This window comes from Copidosoma floridanum, unplaced genomic scaffold (genome assembly GCF_036245765.1).
Source record: "Copidosoma floridanum isolate Cflo_tuat_1 unplaced genomic scaffold, Cflo_Japanese_pri ptg000006l, whole genome shotgun sequence".
Taxonomy (NCBI): domain Eukaryota; kingdom Metazoa; phylum Arthropoda; class Insecta; order Hymenoptera; family Encyrtidae; genus Copidosoma; species Copidosoma floridanum.
The window spans coordinates 26,356,050-26,378,774 of record NW_028321883.1 but is presented as its reverse complement, the minus strand read 5'-3'; the positions used below and the strand labels follow the sequence as shown (position 1 = coordinate 26,378,774).

Below are 22,725 nucleotides of genomic sequence, written 5' to 3'. Positions count from 1 at the left end.
TCATGGTTTTGTAACACATTCTAACAATCTATCAAATACTTCTAATATTTTGTCATTTTCATCTAAATATTTGGAGTATTTGATGCTACGAATTATTTGAATTTTATGCTCTTGAAATTCCTTTACTTTTCCCTGAATTTCTTTTAGTTTTTTGCTCGTAACATCTATTTCGTTAAATCTTGGACAATTTCCACTTAAATTATGATCAAAATTTTTAAGCGTCTCCAAATCCTATACACAAAAAAAAATATTCACGTATACTATGAATTTTTACCATGATTTAATCTAATTAAAAATAGATTCAAGTACCTTCGTAAACTCTTCAGTGACGCTCATAATGTGTGTAGTTTTAGCTGAGTAATTAAGTAACTTATCACGTAGTTTTATATAATCTACATGGAATCGTATGTAGCACATCTCATTTTTGTTTGATAAATATTCCTAAAAAGGTCTTACGCTATTTAACAATGCGAAAAAAGGTGTTTGAATGTTATTCTATCGAACATCACTTTACCTTTACTAGACTTATTTGTTGATTTTTGTCCAAGTGGGTTTCTGCCAATCTGAGTAATGTCCAATGATAATATGATACTTTTTCTAGAAGTTCTGTTGTGATATTTTTCAGTTCAGACATCTGTCGAAGATCCCCGTTTGTACATTTGGCAGCCTATTTCAATTTTCACATAAATTGTTAAAAAGTTTTAAATTCAATAAGTACCCTATTCCTATTTTACTTACGTGAAGCTCATTGACTATTAGCAAAACGAACACTTTAACGACAAGTAGTTTGAATCCCATAGTTTAATAATTTTTATGAACAACCAGTGCTTATTGACTACTTGACGGAGACTACACTACGGTGCTGGCAAATTCACGTTGCTCATGTACGAAAATAAAATTAAGTCATCAGGTGGAGCTGCTTTGAAACAGTAATTAAAACATCATTTCAAAATGACAAGTATTTACGTGTGTGTAAGGTATACATGAACGTTATTAGATAGAAATAATTTGTGGTGTAAGTAAGTTAAGATACAACCTAATCTACGAAGTAAGTATTATATGTAAAAATTTATTATTTTTCCTCCCTATAGGTAAGTAATATACTATTTAAAGTCTTAGCACAGGAGCTGAAAAATGTGCAAAGTATAATTTTCAAGAAAGCGTATCTCATTATAGATAACAGTATTCTAGAAAAATATGTATCAGTTACATAAATGGCGATAAATGATTAACTTGAAAAAATAAAGTGAATAACAGACTCGAAAAATAGCGTTTGCGACCGATTGGCAAAAACTACTAAGTACTGCATGGTTTCATGCATGAATACGATTTGGTATCAAACTAGCACATTTAGTTTGTTTTTATAGTTCTGTACGTTTAAAAAAGTGAACGGTTGTAATTTTGTGCAAAAAAAAAAAAAAAAAAAAAAAAAGTAGATACAATGCAATCGAGGATAACTTCAAAAATTAAAATCATTTTTTTTTAATTCACTTACTATTTTCTAAGGTATTTTAAATTAAAGAATCAAGTGTCGCAAGATATTATAAGCTTGTTTTTATTTTCATTGGATATTGGATCGTACAAATTGTTTGGGTCTTTTTTATACCAATAATGATTTGAAAAGCAGTAGATCGTAATTCATGTGTATGGTGTACATCAACAATATCATAAAATAGTAACATTTCTTCTTTTATAACAGCTTGTGTTGTAACGAACTATCAAAGAAATTCTTTCATTATCTTTGTCGTTATTTGCGTTGAAACAGGAATTTTACGAATGGATTAATTACTGCGTTATCGCGCGCGTGCGTACGTGTGCGTATGTGTGTGTTTTGAAATTACTTAATATTAGATGTGTTTTATTTACTTTTTCGAACTAATCGTTTTCTGATTGTAGGTTTGATCAACCTGAAGATGATAATATATGCATTTTTTTACATTGTAGTATTTTCAAAAGTCGAAATTTACCTGCAGTGGTACGTTTTGAAATTTTTCAATCGTTTAGAAATATAAGCAAGGAAAAAGCCATCAACAAAGTAAATGTTAATAACATTAAAGATAAACTTTACTAGAACTTTACTTCCTCAAATTTCCGTTGTTTTTTTAATGCCACAAGTTAAACGTAGGTCAAGTGTAAGGATTTTTTTTCGTTTTGTTCATTAATTTATAGTACCAATTATTCAGATATACCAAAAAGTACGTAGAACAAGAAGAACGAATAGAAGTTATCAAATCAATTTTTTCGTTCATTAACTAACGCATCATAATTACTCATTGAAATACCAACAAATAAAATAATTGCTTGGCTGTTAATTGAACCCCTATTAAATTTAATTATCAATCAACTGCATAGTATTGAAGTCAATCAGAATCAATTATTTGTATTAATTGGCATGAAAAATTATTTAATTCACTGAAAATTGGACGAGAAATTTCGTTAAAAAAAATACATACAGAGACAAGAGCAATCCAGTTACGAGAACGCCAATGAAGACATGTAAAAATCCAATAAAGGGACAAATTGCGAGTTCACGAAACGTGCGTATACATGAGTATATTTTATATAAACCAGGATGTAACGCACGCCCAAAAACACTGACATATACCGACGCACAACCGCAATATCTCCTCGTTAACGCAGGACAGTTCTGATGTATATACACACCCACGCGCTTTCCCCCTCAACGGAGCGCCTATACAGGACGAGCGCAATCTGAGCAGCATTCGTGGGTGGATGGTGGTACGGGACACTTGTCTTCCCAAAATGTAAACACCGCGTGACAATGCATGCAATTAATGTCGCCGCGTCCTAGATGCAGCTATACCGTTTGTACCGGGCAATCGAGCCCAGCAACGTAACAATTTCCCGGGAAAGACGACAAAGCCGTACCATCGCGAAACAAAAATAAAATACTTCAATGTACCGATCCACGGAAGCCAATAAATAGCATGGCACACCCGTTAACCTGGGCGAAGGGTAAACCCGACGAGCCGTGCGATACACGCGTTGAACGAGCGCTTGAAAAGCACCGAAATATACACACGCAACAATCACGGACAGTCTAACAGGTACGCACCGGTCGTCGTGGGGTCGATTTAAATGACGCGTGAAAATCAGCGAGGCATATCATACCTACAGGGAGGGAAGAAAGGCTGCAGTGTGGCGGAGGGGGTACGTATACACACCGCACTCGGGTCTGTGCTGGGCACATCAGCCGCAGGATGTCCCCGAGAGGGTGAACTCGCCGGGGCGTGGTGCTTCCGTTTCCGCTCGACTGCCGTACCATCCTAGAGACGCGCGGACGTGTGTCTGTGCCTGCGTACCGGGGAGTAAGTTTCTTTGTTCTTTCAATTTTTCGCGGTTAAGACATTACGATATAGACGCGCCTCCGAGTAGCGAATAACTTTCCAAACGAGCCCCTAAGAAGAAGAAGAAGAATAAAGTTTGGGCCATCCCCTACCCGCACATATGTGTACGTCTGAAATGCTGATTTCGCGCGAGATCGGTACCCTCGAGTTGTCACACCACTACCCCCGGTAGTTACCCGAAGTTTCGGAATTCGCGAGCACCTCCGTGACACACGTACCAGCTCGGGTTTCCCCGAGAGCTGGATCTTCGCCCTCAAGTTTCGACCTTTCCAATGTCGAGAGGAAATCCGGCCATTTCGGGGGGTTGTGCGACCTCGTCGAGATTCGCGGGAAATCAGCAGCTACCGTCCGAGCAAGTTCCTTTACTTGGGGCGTTCCCACTCGTGTGATAATGGTTATACCACCCTAGGGCGGGCGTTTTCATTTAAACGCCACCTTTGGCTTTTCACGGAAAAGCTGTTTTAGCTCAAAAGCAACGACAGTTGTACCTCTTGTAAAAAAAAAGCCGCAACGAGTGCCGGGGCCAAAGGGGAAAAAAACCCGAGATACCCCGGAGCTCTGAGGATTCCCTTTGGCTGTATCTCGGACGGGGTAAGTCATCGCGCACGCGAAAAAAGTCAAAGAGACGGACGAGCGCGCGTCGCCGGAGACGAATCGTCGGGCGAGCTTCCAGCTGCTATCTTGAATTTATTATCGCTCCCTTTGCATCACCCACCCCCGTTCCGTCCTCCTTCTCCTCTTGGTGATCCCGTGAGTTGTTTATTTTTGTCGGTCCCTATCTGCACTATTTCTGCATCTGCTACTCGTGAGGACTACATCGCTCTGTCTTTCCTTTTATCGGGGGGACGAGATTCGCGATAACGTAGTAGACCGAAAGGGGGATCATTTGCTCGGGCTGTAGGTGGAATCGCGTGAGAGTTGAGTTGTGGTCGCATTTTATGATGTTACGTCACGCCAGAGGTGCTGGAATTTTCTGTTGGACTATTTCTTAATTTACGTTTTCAATCCCGGGAAAATCAGACTCGAAAAATTCACGAAATCCATATTGCCGGAATCAAAGTTCGATAAGATAAGGTATTCACGTATGTATATAAAATTTTTTCGTAATTTTGACGTTTCGCAAGTTAGCCGTTTGTGAAAAATTGTAATCAGAACGAGTGAATGATGAAACAAATGATTGTTTCGTTATTTAAACTTTTCTCACGGTTTAAGTGAATGTCTATATACTCGATTGGACGAGATTCAATATAAATACCTCAAAACAAAAGGACAACATGGCCAAAGGGATCTTCCTGGTTGTCCGCGTGTCTGCTGGTACTTTGCCACGTTCCGCAAGAAACCGCAGCCTTCCAGCATTCATTTTTTTCCTCTTATCTCGCGTTGGAAAGACGACTGTCTAGCGATAAGGTACACGTGACGCGCGAAAAAGAAAAAGCGAAAGACGCGGCCAAAAGGGGAAGGGGGAGATGGCTGGCACGAGCGAACAAACGAACGACCAAGGAGGAAAGGGTTTCGGGGGGGGAGGAGAGCCATTTGTCGTCGGCGACACGGGGAAGGGAGCACCGATCAATCTCGTCTTTATGCCCCTGTCATCCCCTCGCCCGATTGTCGCATCGAAACGGAGTGACAACTCTATCGCAATCCGACGAGCCCTTCTTTTCCTCTTCCTCGCTTACGTAAGCCACTCTCGAGAGATATGTCCTTTTCCCCCCCCTCGAATCTCTGGTTTTCCCTTGAGTAGAGGAAGAAGCGCTCGTGGGCGTTTTAAAAAAAATTTTAGACCCACGATGCAGAGGAGGTCGCTTCGGGGACGTCTCGAGGAAGGAAAGTTTCCATCAAATATATAATAGACAAACGCATACGACTTTATGGAGAGGAACAAAAATTCCGTTCACATAAGGAGGAGCTCAGACGATTCTCGACCGCAAAGAAACGACGGAAAAAAAAATCCTCGACGATTTACAGCCCCTCTCTGTTTCCAGCTCGAATCCTGATTTTTTAAGGGAATAACACGACCGCTCTCCACCACTGGACGCACGTTTCTTCCTTTGTTCTCGACTCTCCCAATCGGTTTAGCTATCACGGCCGGCCATTGTGCGTAATGATGGACGACGACGGGTCCTTCCAGAAATGGAGAAAGAGATTGCGAAAAACTTTCCAGCTGCAAAAAAAAAAAAAAAAAAAAAAGAAAAAAAAAGGAGGAGCTCGACGTCGCGTCGTAATGGAGATTTGTCGAGCGCTCGCGTTTGCTCGCTCGGGCGCGATGAGTTATTTCCCCGGCTGATGAGAAATAAATGCGAATCGCTCGCCGAGCATCTTCGAATTAAGCGAGTTTCTTGTTCCGCGTGGGTGCTTTTTGTTCGAGGCTCGTGCGAGAGGATGATTAATTCGATAGAAACAAGGGACGCGCTCGACCGACGGGAAAACATTTTTCCCCTCTCCTGTCCACCCCCCGAGGTTTTTTTTTCGTCTCTGTTTTCCATTGGGTTTTGGTTCGCGGAAAAACCCCTTGTAATCGTAGCAGTGATCGGAAAAAGAGGAACGCGCGAGCCAATACCGAGTAAGAGGATGAAAGAGCGTTCGAGGGAGAAAGGGTGCAGGAATGCATTGAATTCCGCACGAGCGGTATATTAGCATGTCCTTTGTCACGGGAATCCCTTTGACGGCCCTTTTTATTAGTTCCCACGAGGTATCATTTCACGTGAGGAACAAAGAATGAAATTTTCATCAAAATCTGGAGTGCTGTTGAACATTCGATAACGAAAAAAACAACCATTGGGTCTTCGATTATCTAGCAGTGGAAAAAGGCCCTGAAAGATAGAAATGCATCAACACGGGGGACAATCGATCGATCAAGAGAAACCACACACGTCCTTCCAACAAATAGGAAAAAACCGACTCATAAAGGGGAAAAAAAGAGTGTCTGTAGGATGCACGGGTCAACTCCTCGTTTGTCGTCGTCGAGTGGAAGGAAATGAAATTCGTTCAGGATCAGCTTGCGAGAAGAAGGAAAAGGGTTTTCCCGCAATTAAAGCTCCGTCTTGCGAGTCCCGGGGCTGGATTTCGCGGGAACTGTACAACGCGCATCGGCTATCGGATCGATATCCTATTAACGGGTCCTCTGTTGCGAACGGAAGAAGCCCAGCTGCTAATGCTTTTCCGATCTTCAAAAGTTTGTTGGAAATTCTCGCTCTCCGAGACAAGAGTGAATGTCGGGTGAAAGAAGTCGATCGTGATTTCAGAAAAGCTCAAAATCAGATTGAGAGTGCATTTTTTTACGCAGAGTCCCGCGAGAGTAACGTTGATTTCCTGTAAATAATGCGAGTCACGCCTCGCCGCAGGTAAAGTTTAATTAGCTGTGAGTCGAGTATACATCACAGCATCTTTCTCCCTCACGGTAACGAGATATCTATGGCGTTGGCCTATTTTCCAGCCCGTGAATTATCATCCCCAGTCATGCGAGAGATATGCACGTGTTACCTTATTACGCTGATGGGGAATGCCACTCGACGTCGGGAGATAGTAAAACGCAATTCGAAGATAACAAGAGGGATAGACTTGACGCGAGAATCTCGACTTACGGTTATTAAAGCCATGGACTCGTGATACCGTATATATATATATGCCACTTTGGAATCTTGACGTGGAATTACAAAGGGTTGCGTTAGAGTCTGATGTGGTTAAGTTACAAGACGCCCGTTAGTTGTAGCAAGTAGTGCGAATCAGGAATCGGTCAGCCCTAAGTGGTGAATTTATTTCGTTGGGTACAAATCGTCAATAACGTCGCGTTTCATAATTTATAAGTGAACTCTGTGTACGTGTATACGAGATAAAGATTCGATCGATATGTTTACAAGCTAGCATATCCTGCGAATTTCTCGCGATGTACATGCGCACAGGACGAGTGATTGAATCGGGAATTCACACAATTTACGTGTTTGCTGCTGTTGTTGCTGCTGATTGATGAAACTTTAATTATTTTCGAACGCATTCTCTCAACTCTAAATAACGTGACCTGCACTTTCTATGTAGTTTTGTTGATGGAAATTCGATTCGAATCAAGCACTCGCTTGATTAAACAGTTTCAATGGTGCGCCAGGAGCTTCTGCATTTGAATAGGATTTCTGTGAAAGAATTAATGGTACAAGGGCTTCGTTTAGGAATTGTGGTGTTGCAGTTTCAGAAAAATATACCAGTCATCAGATTCTACGAGTTTCAAATTCGATACTTCTATTTTCTACATTTGCTATAAGCCCATCACATGCACACGAGGACATTTTTCTTTACCCGCAGCAGGTGGCACTGATCTTTATGGTCTAGCTAGGGGTGAGCCTCTTCTGTACAAAGAATTTCAGGCTACTAAAACAGTGGTACATCATACGCAGACGCACTCAGCCGAGTCCGTCACGTTAATTGCAAAACTTTCGCGCCGCGATTTACCATTTTTCTCTTCCTCTTTTTACCCGTCCACTGCAGCAGCTTCGCGCAAATCTCTAAAGTTTGCTCTTCTTCCTTCTTCCTCCGTATCGTTTCCATCCCTCTTTTTTCTCCCACGAGACGGAAAGTAGAGGGTTAGAGGTAAAAATAGGAAAGGCGAAGGAAAGTTGCGGAAAGTTAAAAATAAGACCAAAAGCTCGGGAGTACAAACGAAGGATTCACTCTGATTTTTGGCGCGTACGCGAGTTTTGGAGCCTAAAAATGAGTATATACATGTATACGCTGCAAGAAAAATAGGTTCAAGTTAAAAAAAGGTGTTTCACGATTAATATCAAGTAATAAAAAAAAAAGTGACGTAATTTTGCATATGTTGAGTTTGACTTGGTTGAGCGTCACAAAAATACAAACAAATTCGAAAATAGCATTTGAAACGCCTTTTGGTGTAATAAAATCTCGCAGACGCAACAAATAAAAAAAATATTCCCCACAGCCGTCATTCGAAAAAATCGGTGAGGTAAAAAAGGGAAATCCAGCGATATTTTTGAGGGAGTGAGCGTAAATGCTGCACTTGGCTCTTGCTCGTACACTACACACACACGGCGTGCGAGAGGCATAAAACTCGGGCTCTCAAACGAGCGTTGCACTACGAGCGGCGGATAAAAAAGTGCTGCTGCAACGCCAATACAGCCGTGTAATTCTCGCTCTGTCTGACATGTACCTGCGCATATACACTCAATATCGGCGTGTGGGCACGTACTGCTTGCTTTCGAAAGTGAGGCAAACAAGTGTACATCAAAAAATAAGTATAGCAAATTTGATTTTTTCCCCTCCAGTTTTGTCATTCTGAAGAGAACAATTCACTTGCCAGCAAGTTAGCTGTTTATTAGTGCGATTAAGGGGCTCAAGAGTCTATCATCAACCCGTAGGGGTTTAAAATTATCGTCAACGGCGACTTATTTATGTGTGTATACGCACACGCAGCTATTATTTCACGGCTTAGCAATAATTTCTTGATGTATTAAATTAAACACCCCCTAAATCAATCTTTGACAGCGTAAACATCTTTTTTTATTTCTCAATGCTTAGATTTTGTGTGAGCAGTGTGTATAATCTTTTATTTTGCTAACAATTTATATTGTGTGTCGATTTCAGTGAGTTTAATTTAAAGTCAGACATACAAACGTTGTTACCGGCTATAAAAAAAATTTTTACCATTGTTTGCTTATGGTGGTGACGTAATTGGACGTGCCAACTCTTTCGTTTGAATGAATTCAGCATAAGAGCCACGAGAACCCCTCCCCTTTTGTACTAAAACGATGAAAACAGGGATGGATGTATGAAACCCATCGAAGTGCATTTTCCCCTCCATGGATGCGATTATTCGGGCTCTATCTATCATCTGACAGCTTTTTTCTCCGCTACGCTGCTCCGCGTGTCTATCGGTTCACGCGTTTATGCTCCCATGTCCCTGGGGAACTTAGGCTCCTGCCATGGGAGACAGTTCCAAGAGAAAATGAGTGATCGAAGTATGCGTTTAGTCAGACGTACGTAATGTGCGAGTTTAAAAAATAATATCAGTGACCGCACTTCCGGAATTTATTTATTTAGCGCGAATATTATCTAAAAGGTGCGAATGATTTGTGTTTTTTTTTTTGCTGTGGTTGTACATGTGTAAAGCTCTTGAGAGTTCTCCTGATCGACTCGAACGGTTAAGAAAAAAAAAATTGACGTATGTAAAAATAACATAAAATGAATGAAAAAAACATACATAGCAAACAAGGACAATTTCCTCTCTTGGATTGATATTGAAACTGTATTCGACAAATGTACCTTCTTTTGAAAAAAATTACTGTTGTTAAAAACTATTGTGAAAATGACAATTAAAAAAAAAAATAATAACCAAGTTAAAACATCAGTAGGGTCAAGTAGTCATGTAAGTAAAGGACTACTAATGTTTTTAAAGTTGAGACTCAAGAAATTATTTGGAGCAGTACAATACGCGTTTGTAGCCACATACACTGTACGTATTTCAAGCATTTTAGTACAGCGAAACTACTTGTTAAACTTTGTCGGGAAAGATGAAGATCACTTGAGAACCGAAGGATTAGGACTACAAACTTCTAATTCAGATTTGCTCGAGACTTCCCGCACACAATTAACGGGAAAAGAAGCGCTGCTAAGTTTGGAAGTAGTAGTCTTTTAAAATATAAGATTTTATACACATTTGTAAATTTTCAAAGTCCCAACGTGTAGTTGATTAAATAAAACAATCTTACATGAAATAAATTTTAAATTCTATCAAAAACCATCTGATATGCTATTTAATGGGCAAAGTTTTCAATACTCAAGATTACTCCTGCATTATAATCAGTCTGTCCAAGTGTGTCTGGCCACATTCAGCTTATTCTACTTAAACCAATAAGGCAGTAGTAAAAATCGAGCTGCACTGCTAACGAGGCAGCTTAAAGCTCGAGCTAACCGAGGCGTGGATTTATGCACAATTAAGCTCCACGCGCATACGTGAAAAATGTCGAGCACAACGAGAGAGGAGAGGTGGGCGGCGTGTTTCTAGGTCGCGCGTCGCCGAGAGACAGTCGATAGTGAAGAATAGCTCTTTTCGCTCGCCAACCGGGATAAATCGAGCGATGTACGTATATACGCAAATTTATCCGATGGAATATCGTATTACAGCTTCCATTCATCATTTCGACGCAATGTCTTGACCGGTATATGAAAGAGATGCCACGCAGCTTTGACTGATTTCGAGGGTATTTATCTTGCTCGGCTCGTATTATCACACCGATGATTTATGTGCCCAGACATCATTTGTGTGCGTATTAGTGAGTAAGCGGATCGGGTAATTTATTGAACAATCCAGTTTGATATTCAATCTTTATTGAGGATGAAATTAACATTTTAAACGCCGACATAAAAATGCAGACTCAAAGAGCTGTGACTCGCAGGGGGTGGAGGAAAAGAGGAAAAGTAAAAAAGTTTAATTACGCGTTGGCATACCGTGGGGAAATTTAAAAAATTTTCCTTTGGCCACGAAGCGAGAAAGCCAATTACAAAGGGGAAAAATGCGGCTCTCCATGTATTAAGGCCTCGTAAATTAGGCTACGCAATTCCGTATGAAAGCTCTCAGAGAAATTACGTGGAAATTCCCGAGCTTTTCTCAAAGCTCTGCTATACTAGCGCACGAAACCGTAAGGTGAAGTGTTTCCCTACTCTTGCAAGCTCATTTATCCAACACATAGCATATACGCATATGCACGAGTACGCAGAGCTTTCTCACCTCGCAAGCTTTCGTTGACTCCCTCCTTTTTCTCTCTATGCTTGTATTAAAATAATATCGGTATACGTGCACGTATGTCAAAAAATAGTTGTTTCTCGATTGAAGTATTTTTTGACTGGCTTCTTTTTTACGTAACTGATTCTGAAATCACTTGTTTCGCTTTACTTGCAATAATTCACACTTTCTAGGGATAATTAAAGTGTAAGGTGTTATTATGACAAGCTCAAAGCTCATTTTGCCACCTTTGGCTCTCGTGAAATTCAAATACGCCAACGCATTAGTTCTTCATAACTCCTCCTACCCTCCAACAATTAAAAGCTTGCGAGTAAGAGCCAAAGAGGCAAATCTTAAGCGCGGCTGTGCCTTTCTTCCTTTATTCCTTCGTGTGTGCGGCAGACACTTGAACTAAGCGTCGGACATAAATTCCCAGAAGTGCGTGCCACGGTAACAATAACCGCCCGCTGCGAGCATAACTCACCTCGTGTGCTTGCGGGAGTTTCGTACTTCCCGTATCCCAGACACTTTTCCATGGTATGGTGGCGTTACATTCCATGCGCTTGGAATTCGGGATCCTTAGTCGAGCTACGATAAACTGCTGGTCGCCCCGTGGATACAATAACTACGAGTTGAGAATCGAGAGATCGAGAGAGACGATTTACGTGGATTTTGTATTCTGTAAGTTGAGATGAAAAAATTAATGCATTTTTTCTTTAAATACAGGCATTATTGTCCTTTTATGCCATCACCACAGAAGCCTGTACACCTAAGTCGTGAAACTTTATCACCACACACTCCATCCATTAAACTGCACTATCCGGTATCCATAACATTTTACGAGCCCTAAAAGAAATTTCATTTTAAGCCATCTTACTTATTTCAAACATTTAATCCGAGGACTGAACATCTGAATAAACGTAAATTAATGAAAGCAAATGCTCAAATGGCAAGAAATATTGACTTGCGAAAATGCTCATGGTAATAAAAAAAGTGTCGATACGTACAACACATATGTTGGAAAAATAGTTTGTATGAGCCTTTTTTAGCTGCCATTTACGTCGTACTAGTTAAACGCAAAAAAAAAAAATCCATCCATCATCAATATTTATCTTTACCCCACGTTTTGTGAACGTAGGTTTTGTTCAAAACTAATTTTCATGTCTACTTTACCTAGTATCTACTTCACTAAGCGTGTTCAAGAACTGACTATTCAAAAAGTATTTTTTATTTTAAAAAAATTCCTCTATTCGACTATATGTATTGCATAAATGGAATTCTAGATTTATGACTTATTCTTGGCGTTCCCTTTTTTTTCCATATTATTTACAGAGCTGTGTTTCATCGATTACATTGACGGAGATTTAATTAAAAATTTTATTACCAACACCCAGGGGTCTTGCATCTAATGTGTGCGCGCACAATTGGAAGCGCTCGTCTACTCTATTGTTTCGAAACACCCATACAGCTGTAAAATCCCTTGCTCAACTACAAGCTACCCTGTCTTCTGTCTCCTTTTAAAAAAGTAAAAAGCAATTTTTAAAGCTCCTCCGGGTTTCCACTGCCCACCCTTAAAAACCCAAGAAGCTTATCTGTTTTTGCTGATGCGCGAGTGAGACGGAGCTGGGCGAGAACGAAAGAGAAAGGAGCTTTCCTGCCGGTGGTGGTGATGGCAGGAAAGAGAAGGTGGTTGAATCTGCGCGGCGCCCAGAGTCGAAAGGATACGAGGGGAAGCTCAGGGGGGTCGTACAACCACCCCATCCCCTCTCCCTTTTTCGTCTCGCGCGGCATGTGTATGCGCAGTGGTGGCACAACACCAGCGTCAGTCTCGCAGGGGCAGATCGCGAGGCTGGACGCTTCGACTTTTCACGTAGCTAGTGGTGCAGTCCAGCCCCTCTGCTTAAATTTTTCCATATGCTCGCGAACAACAGGATGTAGACGCAAACGCGCATCTTTCGTAGCTTCGTGCTTTTTGGAGATGCCATGTGACGGTGGGACTGTTGAGGGAAACTGATTTTGCGAGCCTCGTCGAGGGAAGCTCTAGTTTGGATTTCGCTGTTTTTTTTTTTTTTTTAGTTTCGTCTTTTTTTTGGTACATAGTGAGTTCAGATGATGCTTGACGTGTTGTGTTTTGTGCTTGTGCTTGCCAGCACCGGCTTCTGTCATCCGAAAGGTGTGTAGAGTGATTTCGAAGTTTTATTTTTTTTTTCAATTTGAATGTGAACTTGTTGGGAAGGGAGACTTTTTTTTTGCCTGAGTTTCTGGTTGGTATTTTTATTTCTGCAGTAAAATGAAAGTACCACTGCACTCAGAGCATTCAATTGATCAGGTTAGCTTTTAGTTTACGGAGTGACGTGTACAGGTGTAGCAGTAATTGAAGCGAAAGTTCGCTCTATTTCTCGTGATTTGGTTCTCAGTGCCTCAAAACAGGGGCTGAGAGTTTAATTTTTTTATTTCACGCGTTATCTAATGAATCACCAAATTTAAAAGATTATCAGTAACAATTTGAATAATCTTGACAATTTTATCTTGATTCGATAATTGGAGCATATACAATTAGATTTTTCAAGTATTATTTACTGTAACAGTAAACTATTTGTTCTTTATTTGGTTTTGAAAAATGTATAACTCGATTAACAATTTCGATTTTTTTCTCTTTTAACTTTGTTGATTTTTGATTAGAGGTGATTAAACTTTTGATGAAAAATGTTCACTACTAACCAACGCTTAGTATTTGACTTCCACAGTATTCACACTTTCAACCATCCTCACAAACGACTATAGCAAAAGTGTGATAATTTATTCTATTATTTATAGCCAAAACAAAATTACAAAGTAAAAACAAAATTAAAGATGATACAAGCCTTCCTCTGACACTGAAAAACAATTGTAAATCTCATTATTCAAGCCAAACCTAGTCCGATATAAAAACAATACCACCATATAATCAACAACACAAAGGAAGCAATCCTTGTTTTGATACTCAGAACGTATAGTCAATAACCATCAGTATAGATTTTCTGCCACAATCGCTGGAATAGCTATTGTCACTGAAGTTTGCTGGTAGTAGTTGTAGTATTAGATCCTTTTACCGCATCAAGACGAGCTCCTTGCATAGATCGATACATCGGGAGCTCTGCGTCTGGCAATGCAGTTGTCGGCTCACGTGTTTGCAAGTAAACGGGGCACGCGTGCACGTCAGGAGTGGCTCGAAAGCGCTCCTGCTCGGGGCTATTGCCGCACGCGATCTACCGACGCGGTTGATGTGTACGTGCCAGGCTATTAGATTGAGCTGTCAGCTAAACTACGCTTAGTTGTGTGTTGTACCTCATGTTAACAGTCTGATGGATGATTTAGTTTCTTTAGTAAATGGCACATTTCGGGAGGAATAATATTTGCTGTGTATAATATAAATAATTGTTCTGATGGGAAAGTGTAAGGGACAACTCTGTTTTTTAGACTTATTTTGTTCAAATACACCGTCAAATCATCGTGTAATATTATTATTATTATTATTAATAACAATAAAACCATACCTTTATAACATGATATTGGTAGATCAAGTTGTCTTTATTCACGTGAATAATAAATGATTAGCACTTCATGATGATAGCCTCAAATGGCACAGCAACAGGGAATTCCAATAAAAGTAACGCTATAATTAATACTCTTCAATTAAATTTTGATTACTCAAACGATGTCCTCAATTGAATTTCAATACAATGCAATGCTTGTAGGTTAAAGCAACCAATTGATACATAGGTTTGTAAATTTTTGAGTAGAATTTTAAATCGATTCCCAAACACTATGCGGATGTTCTGCATTTCAATGAGCGACGTTTCTATTTGGGTATGTACTGAATCAGCACAGTAAAGCCTTTCATCTGCGTGCACGTGCTCTTAGTTTTAGGCGCTCTTGACTCGATTTTACATTCGAGGGGTTACGTTAGTCTGTATCTGTGATGAATTTTTTTTTTTTTTTTTTTTTTTTTTTTTTTTTTAACAAAACTTTATACTTGATCTCTTTTTATCTTTTTCATTAGGGCAAGCGCGCATATTTGGTCAGAGTTGATTACGCGCCGTCGGACAGGGTCCAATGAGAATATTCTTCCAAGTCTACTCCGATGGCTTTATATTTTTCTCTTCTACACGGGGCTGTGAGGTCGTTCCAATCCTTCATGCTCACCAAAGTTAATAAGCTCTGATTATTATGTGAAAGATTTACACTTTTCTCCTTTATTTCTTGCTGATAGTAAATGCCATTCATCGGTACAGATACTTTTCAAGGTGATGATTTTTTTATTTCAAAAGAGTTGATAATTTTTTTGAAGGGTCGTCGATCACTATCTCATCCTCCTGATCACGAGTGGTTGGCTAATGCCACGGTATTTTCGGACGTAACAGCAGCGTCGGTGACCCGATCGAATTTGCGGTTTCATCGGGGGTAATAAATGCTATACCGACGGCTGCTCGTTATGCACACGCAACACTCAGGCTCGTGTATTTACTCTGGTCGTAAAACAAGCCACCACATCCTTCCGTTTACCCCTTCGACCAATTTTGTAGTAATGCTAATAAGGTTTTTTAGATTTTCTACTATGTATAGTATTGAGTTTTAAGAAAATGCACTGGATCCAGATTATTTACTTCTAACGGCATAGAATACAAAAAATCGCTATATTAGGATATCACAGTAAATAGCTTGTAATTATATTTTTTCACTCAACTAAAAATCCTTCTGACTGCTCCGAGTTTTTAACAATTATCTTTTTGATAAAATACTCCAAAAGCACTTGGCGATTCATCTAGTTCTTTAGTTGTAAAAAGAGAATCATGAGAAACTTGATTAATAACTGTGGTTAATAGCGTACTTTTGAGTAAGGTTCAAAAAATTAATTAAAAAATCCACAAGCTTAGGATTGGCTGCTTTGCTAGAAATTTTAATTAAATCTGAGTTCATTGTCCAAGTGATGGGTCGAAAGATTAAACTTTGACATTCCACCAAACAATTCATTTCACATATAATACATCGAGGAGCTAATGCAGCAGTGTAAAATCATATGGCTGACCAAGCGCTGATACTACTACTGAAAATTTTTAACGTTACCGAGAATACTGCGTGATATCATAATACGTGTAAGAAATATTGCGAACTTTGGAAATAACTATTTTCAGAGTGTAAATACGGTAACCAGATAATAGAGCAACAAACAAACAGCAACAAGTAAAATCACGTGATTATCCGAAGTCGAGCAAAGCAATTTGTACTTATACCACTTTTTTTCATCAAAACAAAACTCCAAAATCTCGCTGTTTAGTTCCTGAAAATTATTCCTCCTTATCTTAGGAAAGGGGGGCTGTTTTCCCAATGGCTGTGTACATAATTAAATGCAGCAAACCAAAGTTTTCATCGCCCCTTGCGTGAACAGCAGTTTGCTCGGATAAACAGCGTGTTTGCTTTCACCTTAAATTAATTTGTTTCCTCAAACTTTTCCCTTAACTATCGCGTTTCTCAATTAAAATAACATATTACGTTTACATCGGGGAAATCAAACAGAATCACTATCGAGTATTGTAAGATAAGGAATGAGAGTTAAAAAAATAATAATAATGAGTGCATGCAAGACTCTGATAAGTCAAACCTTATCTATCCCCACAGATGTTAAATATGCAGGACTCGCTATGGTATCTGGCTATGCAAATTGATTCTGAGAATACTTTTTGTATGCAAATTAACGACACTGACTTCACAATCACACTTGAACACGAAATGACTGGACAACACCGAGTCTCGACCACATTAGTGCATTAGCCGAATTAAAAAGTGGTGGCTTGAAGAAAAAAGTCGACCACATTAAAACGGGGCAGCTTTGCCTTATCGTAATTGAATCCTTTAGCATTACGGGGGGAGGGGCGAGACAAAGTTTATCGAGTAATTTGGTATTATTCGCGACAATAAAGCCGGAGATGAGCTCTGGAGGGAAGAAAAGAGGGTTCAGGTGTTGCTTCGGATTAGTAGTATTTTTACGAGGACATCTCCTGAAACCTCCTATCTAAACGCGCGATCATAATGTTCATGTCCGTTGCACGAGATCCTGAAATTGAATTCCTTATTTTGTGACCCTACATTACGCTATAACCCTAAATAACGATAAGGGAAAAAATGGAGAAACGCTCATCGGCGCTCCAAGTTAGGATGAAAGAAAGACGATTCTACGATATTCAATATTTATTGTTTCGATGTAAAAAAAGTACTAAAAATTCTCAAATTTCTCCCACAAGTGCTCTATTTTCGGATAATAATTTGTGCCACCAGTGAAGTATAAATCTTTTCACGGAATCGTCAGCTGTTGCTTATTTAGCACGTAAGTGTCGCACCGCCTCCATCCACGTTTGCTTAGCGGCTTAACCTCACCCTCTGAGCTCTGAATATGCAAGCGAATTTTGAATTCGAGACAGCTGCCGCGTCCCGATACACAAGTACACATTGTGTGTGCATGGAGCAACATCACAGAAGGGGTAGATGGAAAGAGAGAAACAGTGAGACAGTGAAGAGTCAGCGTTGCCAAGGAGAAAAGGAGAATTTAAGTGGGAGGTAGGACTCGTGTCTAGAAAAGCAATGGCCCATCGTAACTGTGCGTCTACTTGCCTTGTGGGCACGTGCTCGTGTTTTTTTACACCCATCGGGACTTTGTATGAATTTCTAAAATAAAATTTAAAAAATACAACGCCGGCACATTTCATCGATAAAGTTACCTCTCACTGTCAGTAGGAGCATAGAACTGGGATTCTAAAAGCTTACAACCCCTTTGTTAAAATTTGTATCTGTCAAACAATAAAAAACTACTTTACTTGTTGAGTGGACACATTTTGTTATTTACTGTGCCCTTTACATGTTTACATTCGATTCACCGGGGGTGGTGGTGATGATGATGATAAATTAAATTACCTCATGGAAGCTGCAGTCGAGCCGCAAAGTCGCGCACCATAATCCTCGCGATTCCCACGAATAATCTAAACTACTCGCGGCGCAGCCAGTTCACCGTAAAACCGCGAATTCATAGCATCAGAGCCCCCGTTAAACCCCGCGTACACACGCTGCAAAAACGCTCGGTTGTAAATCTTTGGTAATGGCCGTACAGTGGTGATAATTATGCACACGGGCTGCGTTACAGCTTTTAAAAGCTTGTCCAGCCACGGCTGCTTTACACGGATACACGAGACATAATTTTAAATACAATTACGAGGCCACGGAAAATACACGCGTGCTATTGTTATACTTATGTGCAGGCAGCCAAGTGAAACTTGAGCCCCACAGTCGGAAGAATCCCCTCGCATTTATATATAAAACACCTGTGTGTGGTCTTCAGCCTGTGCTGCTGTTGTTGCTATTGATTTACTGCAACATGTCTCGGGAGTACATCCCGATGTTTAGCGAGGGAAGACTCCGACCAAGAAGACAAGGGAGTTCACCATCGATCAATATTTGTATTGCGTCGGCTTGAGTTCACGATACAATAGTAGCTGATCATCTGCGCTACATCACTACACGATTTGGGGATACGTATCGTTCAGTGGGTAAACATCTTACTTGAGAGTCTCGTGTTGCGGATTGTCTGGGATGGATTCCCTCAGGGTTGGTCCGATGGGGGCTGTTTTTTCCCCTGTATCCCTTTGAACAGCTCACCAAGAAAAAAAGGTATTTCAATCAAACTCTCCATCATTGCACGTGTCTTCAAATCGACCGTCCCTCTTTTCTATTTTTTTTTTCTTTTGCGTACAGTTAACCAACCAATTGTGACCAATGGACCACGCGTGGGGCGTCCGAATCGAGAAAAAGCGATCCAACTCCTCGCTGGGGTGTATGGAAAATTGTCTGTACTTACTTGTACTGCGCGTAAAGTGTCGTATGAACGCTAAACCATATTCTCTCTGCATATCCAACTCCTCTCTGGTGCTTGTTTAAAAAGTTAGGCAGGCATTTGCTGAAGTGTTAACTTTTCGCAACAGCAGTTTTCCACACTATGCTGTCGAGGTGGCTGGAATGATACATATACGCATTGTCAAGTTACACTCTTTGGGTTTTAAATTTTATAGAAAGTTGAGGAAAATATCCTTGTGCAACTCACCATAAATGATAGATTTTTATTTTTGATCTTGGTAGAGAAAAAATAGTGTATATCTCACGACTCTAATAAAAGTAAAGCTTTTGCATACATTAAAATGATGCTTTGCAAAAATATTTTTTCAACAATTTTGAATGAAAATATTTTTATTTACACTTTACAGTTACAAACGTAACTGAAGCCTAGTAAATGTGAAAAAACTTAAGGACCTCCTCGAGGATGCAGAGATGAATTCAATACATTTTAAATATCGCTGCGTCACTCTAAAAAGACACAAGTTATCAGGGTACATTTTCACTATCGTTTCTAGTGGTTGTTTTTACTATTGCAGTATATGGGTTTAGAAATTTTTGAGAATAAATTTGAGCGTCAATTTTTCATCAACACTGGCCTTTTGTAATTTTGTATTTTTTTATCTTTCTTATTTCTCTTGAGTAAAAAAAAAAAAATTATGTTTGTGCTTGATAAATCCACCAATGCAGTATTTGAAGGAAATGTTACTGGCATAAGGGTTTGAAAAACAAAATATAGGTACTCCCACATAATATTTATGAACTCCCGGAACATCCAGTTTTTCATTAACTCCCACACGGAATCTAAAAGTGGTAAAACGCTGTTGAAAGATTCACTTCAAAAAAACATAAAGTTACGTGTATCAATCAGCCGGAGAGCTCGGAATTCCCGCGGTTAAACAGAAACTTTCCGTCTCGGTCGACCGCGAAAAACTTTGCTAAAAAGCCTGTACATGTATAATACCGTTTCCTCTTCTCCATTTCCCGGCGTTCGAAGAGAGAGAACTGCGTTCCCGGCGCTGTCGTTTGCATAAATGCCGCGCCCGTCGAGAAAAGTAGTTTTTTGCGGATGGCTGGCAATCCTCCCTCCTCCTCTAATGCATTAAGATAATTAAAAATGGGAAAGTTCTCTTATTTTTTTTTGCGTTCGCTTTAAAAACTTTTTTAGTTGCCTCAACCCCGTTTTTTTTTTATACTGTCATTTGCGGGCGCAATGCGATGCCCCTTTTTGTTATAATTGCGCTATTGAATTACAATTTTTGCACGTACGGAGCATACTAATTAGGAAAATGCAAATGCGAGAGTGAATATTTCATTTGTCAACGACTGACGACCAAGCAAAATTTGATTATCAATTTAAAAATTTCTTGTATCCAATGATAAATTTTTTCTACATGAGTCTATTCAATTATTTAATTTGGGCATGAAATAAGCGTCGATGACTTTGCAATTCATTTCAAATTTCTATACGCTGTTGTTTTATTCAAAGAGCTCAGAATTCGATGTTTCAAATACAGTCCATTCGTTCGTACGGATTTGTGGTTGGCTCACCAAAAGCTCACATTACGCTCGAATGTATCGAAAGCTCGGAGAGACAAAGATAACGAGTGTGTTTTGGGTAAAAAAGAGCAACCAAAGCAAATCAGGTCAAGCAAACACCGATCCGATGATCGATTAATTTACTCAATCTCGTTCGATCTCCTCTCGACCCGTGACTTAATCCACATCAGAATTTATTTCGCTATTTGGCAAATAAATTGGCTCTTCTATGCTCAACAACATTCACTTACGTATATTTTATTCGAGCTGCAAAAATTATTTACCTTACATCGTTACCTTCAACTCGTTTGTTTTGTGCCCTATTAGTAAAGTTATAAAAAATATAAAGGATAACAACCCCACGATGCTTTAAAATTTTAGATGAGAAACGAAGTAGAAATAACTACAACTAGAGGCTTAGAAAATGAGACCACAGTAGAGTCATTTATCTGCAAAAATAATCTCGACGAAATTAATTAAAGTCTCGCTCACTTCCCTCGATTTACTTTACCACCAACTGCTTGGGGCTGGCAGCACTTGAAAATATTAACGGAACCAAGTGCGCCCAAAAAGAAAGAGATGGTCAGGGTTTTCGAGAAGCAATTATCCTCAAAGGGATTACGGATGTCTGTGAGAATAATCTCACGCAAAAAGGCTCGAAAATTGTACGTGAAGCTGCGAAGCACCACACGCGTAACGACCTTTTGTTTTGTAAAGATATGCGCATATATTAAGTACGTATTTCCACGTCGATTCGACTTGGCGTTGTTGCTTCGTTCACGTTCATTTACGTAGGATATCACGGAGAGTCGGTGCCTCTTTTCGCGCGTTATTCGATGCCATGGAAACTCCCTGGGACTAAAACTGGTACTAAGTAATTTTTTTTTCCTTTGGCAATGCATGGGGAAAAAGAATAGAAATGTCTGCAAAAGTGAGAGAAAAATTTTCCTCATTAGCTGTCTGAGCTATGCTAATGAGTAAAAAAGTACAGGAAATATCATGGGATTTCTTACATTTTTTTTCCTGTTCTAGGGGAGAGATAGTTTTTAACGGTTACAAAGTACATCATAACATTTAATGTATAAACGTTTATTAAAGTATGCTGTTTTTAAAGTTACTTAAAACTGTGAATCAAATGGCACTATTAATGGCAATTATATATTTTTCGATAAGTGAATTCAGATACTCAATCTGTTTTTTAAGTCGATTCATAATTGAAATTCCTTATAAGTTTTAACTGAGGCTTTGAATAAAAGAGAAATTATCACTATTTATTACTGAACCTTGTGTAAATCAGATTTATGATAATTATAACTTATTTATTAATGGAATATTTTGTTTTCTGTAAACAAAGAGATTACAACAGCTAAAAATTTCGTTAAGCTAACAATTGTGAATTAATTCCCACATTTTTGAATTTACCTTATTCATCGTATGAATATTTCATATTTTATGTAAATGATTAGTTGGCGTTACTTAAAAAATATTTTTCGATCCCAATAAAGATCGCGTATCATAAAAAAAACGACAGTTTACATACATACATTCGTTCAGCCGTGGTTTTGTCTCAGTTTACTCAGTCCACGAAAATAACGAGATACTCTATCTGAAATTCAAACAATCTTTTGCTTCTGTGACTAATGACGACAACGAAATTTAAAAGCAACTCCTAGTAGCATCAGAAGCATAGGCCATCGTCAGGCATAGCCTCGTTTCGAATTCATAGTTATTGTGATTTATACGCTGCTAACGAGAGGAAGAGAGAAAACCCGTTTACATCGGGAAATTCAAGTGATTCGTTCAAATTTTTTCTCCTTTTCTGTTACAGATCGAAGCGAGTCGACGTCCCAGCCACAGCTCGAGTGCAAACTCGAGGGTCTGCAGCCCCTTCTCATCTTCACTTACAAAAACCTCACGACATCGGTGAGTATACGTTTACTAATACGCAGATAGTAAATGTCAGTGAACTCTCTCCCTGAGTCGAGAACAGCTTCTCTTTTAATTGCGACGCTCCCATTGAATGCATATTAATGAGTTTTTTTTAGATACGTTTATGCATTACAGTTGTGCAAGCTGGAGACATCTTTCAAATTAAATTTTCCTTCATGAGTTAGAATAATTGTAATCCCCAGTCTCTCGCTTTTTCTTACGGCTCTTCACTTGGCCGTTCGTTTG

General features: G+C 39.5%; 2 protein-coding genes across 2 annotated transcripts in view; one reads left to right on the top strand and one right to left on the bottom strand.

Moving 5' to 3' along the window:
- LOC149375615 (uncharacterized) lies at positions 1 to 836 on the bottom strand. The gene is made up of 4 exons (XM_089598835.1): positions 739 to 836; positions 515 to 667; positions 310 to 441; positions 1 to 231 (listed from the first exon to the last, which is right to left on the bottom strand). The coding sequence occupies exons 1-4, from the start codon at positions 796 to 798 to the stop codon at positions 1 to 3; spliced, it is 576 nt and encodes a 191-aa protein (XP_089454961.1). The 5' UTR covers positions 799 to 836.
- A 12,107-nt stretch (positions 837 to 12,943) lies between these two features.
- hig (locomotion-related protein hikaru genki) overlaps positions 12,944 to 22,725 on the top strand; it is a 29,762-nt gene continuing 19,980 nt past the window's right edge. Inside the window, exons 1-2 of the mRNA XM_014363424.3 lie at positions 12,944 to 13,267; positions 22,379 to 22,473. Of these exons, the coding sequence (XP_014218910.2) occupies positions 13,204 to 13,267; positions 22,379 to 22,473 (159 nt within the window). The 5' untranslated portion in view covers positions 12,944 to 13,203. The remainder of the gene's footprint in view (positions 13,268 to 22,378; positions 22,474 to 22,725) is intronic.

Excerpts from the sequence above, each read along its gene's own strand:
- LOC149375615 (XM_089598835.1), bottom strand. The coding sequence starts at position 798 with ATGGGATTCAAACTACTTGTCGTTAAAGTGTTCGTTTTGCTAATAGTC. Across the intron at positions 668-738 it reads TAATAGTCAATGAGCTTCAC|GCTGCCAAATGTACAAACGG; the intron begins GTAAGTAAAATA and ends AAATTGAAATAG. Across the intron at positions 442-514 it reads AACAAATAAGTCTAGTAAAG|GAATATTTATCAAACAAAAA; the intron begins GTAAAGTGATGT and ends AGACCTTTTTAG.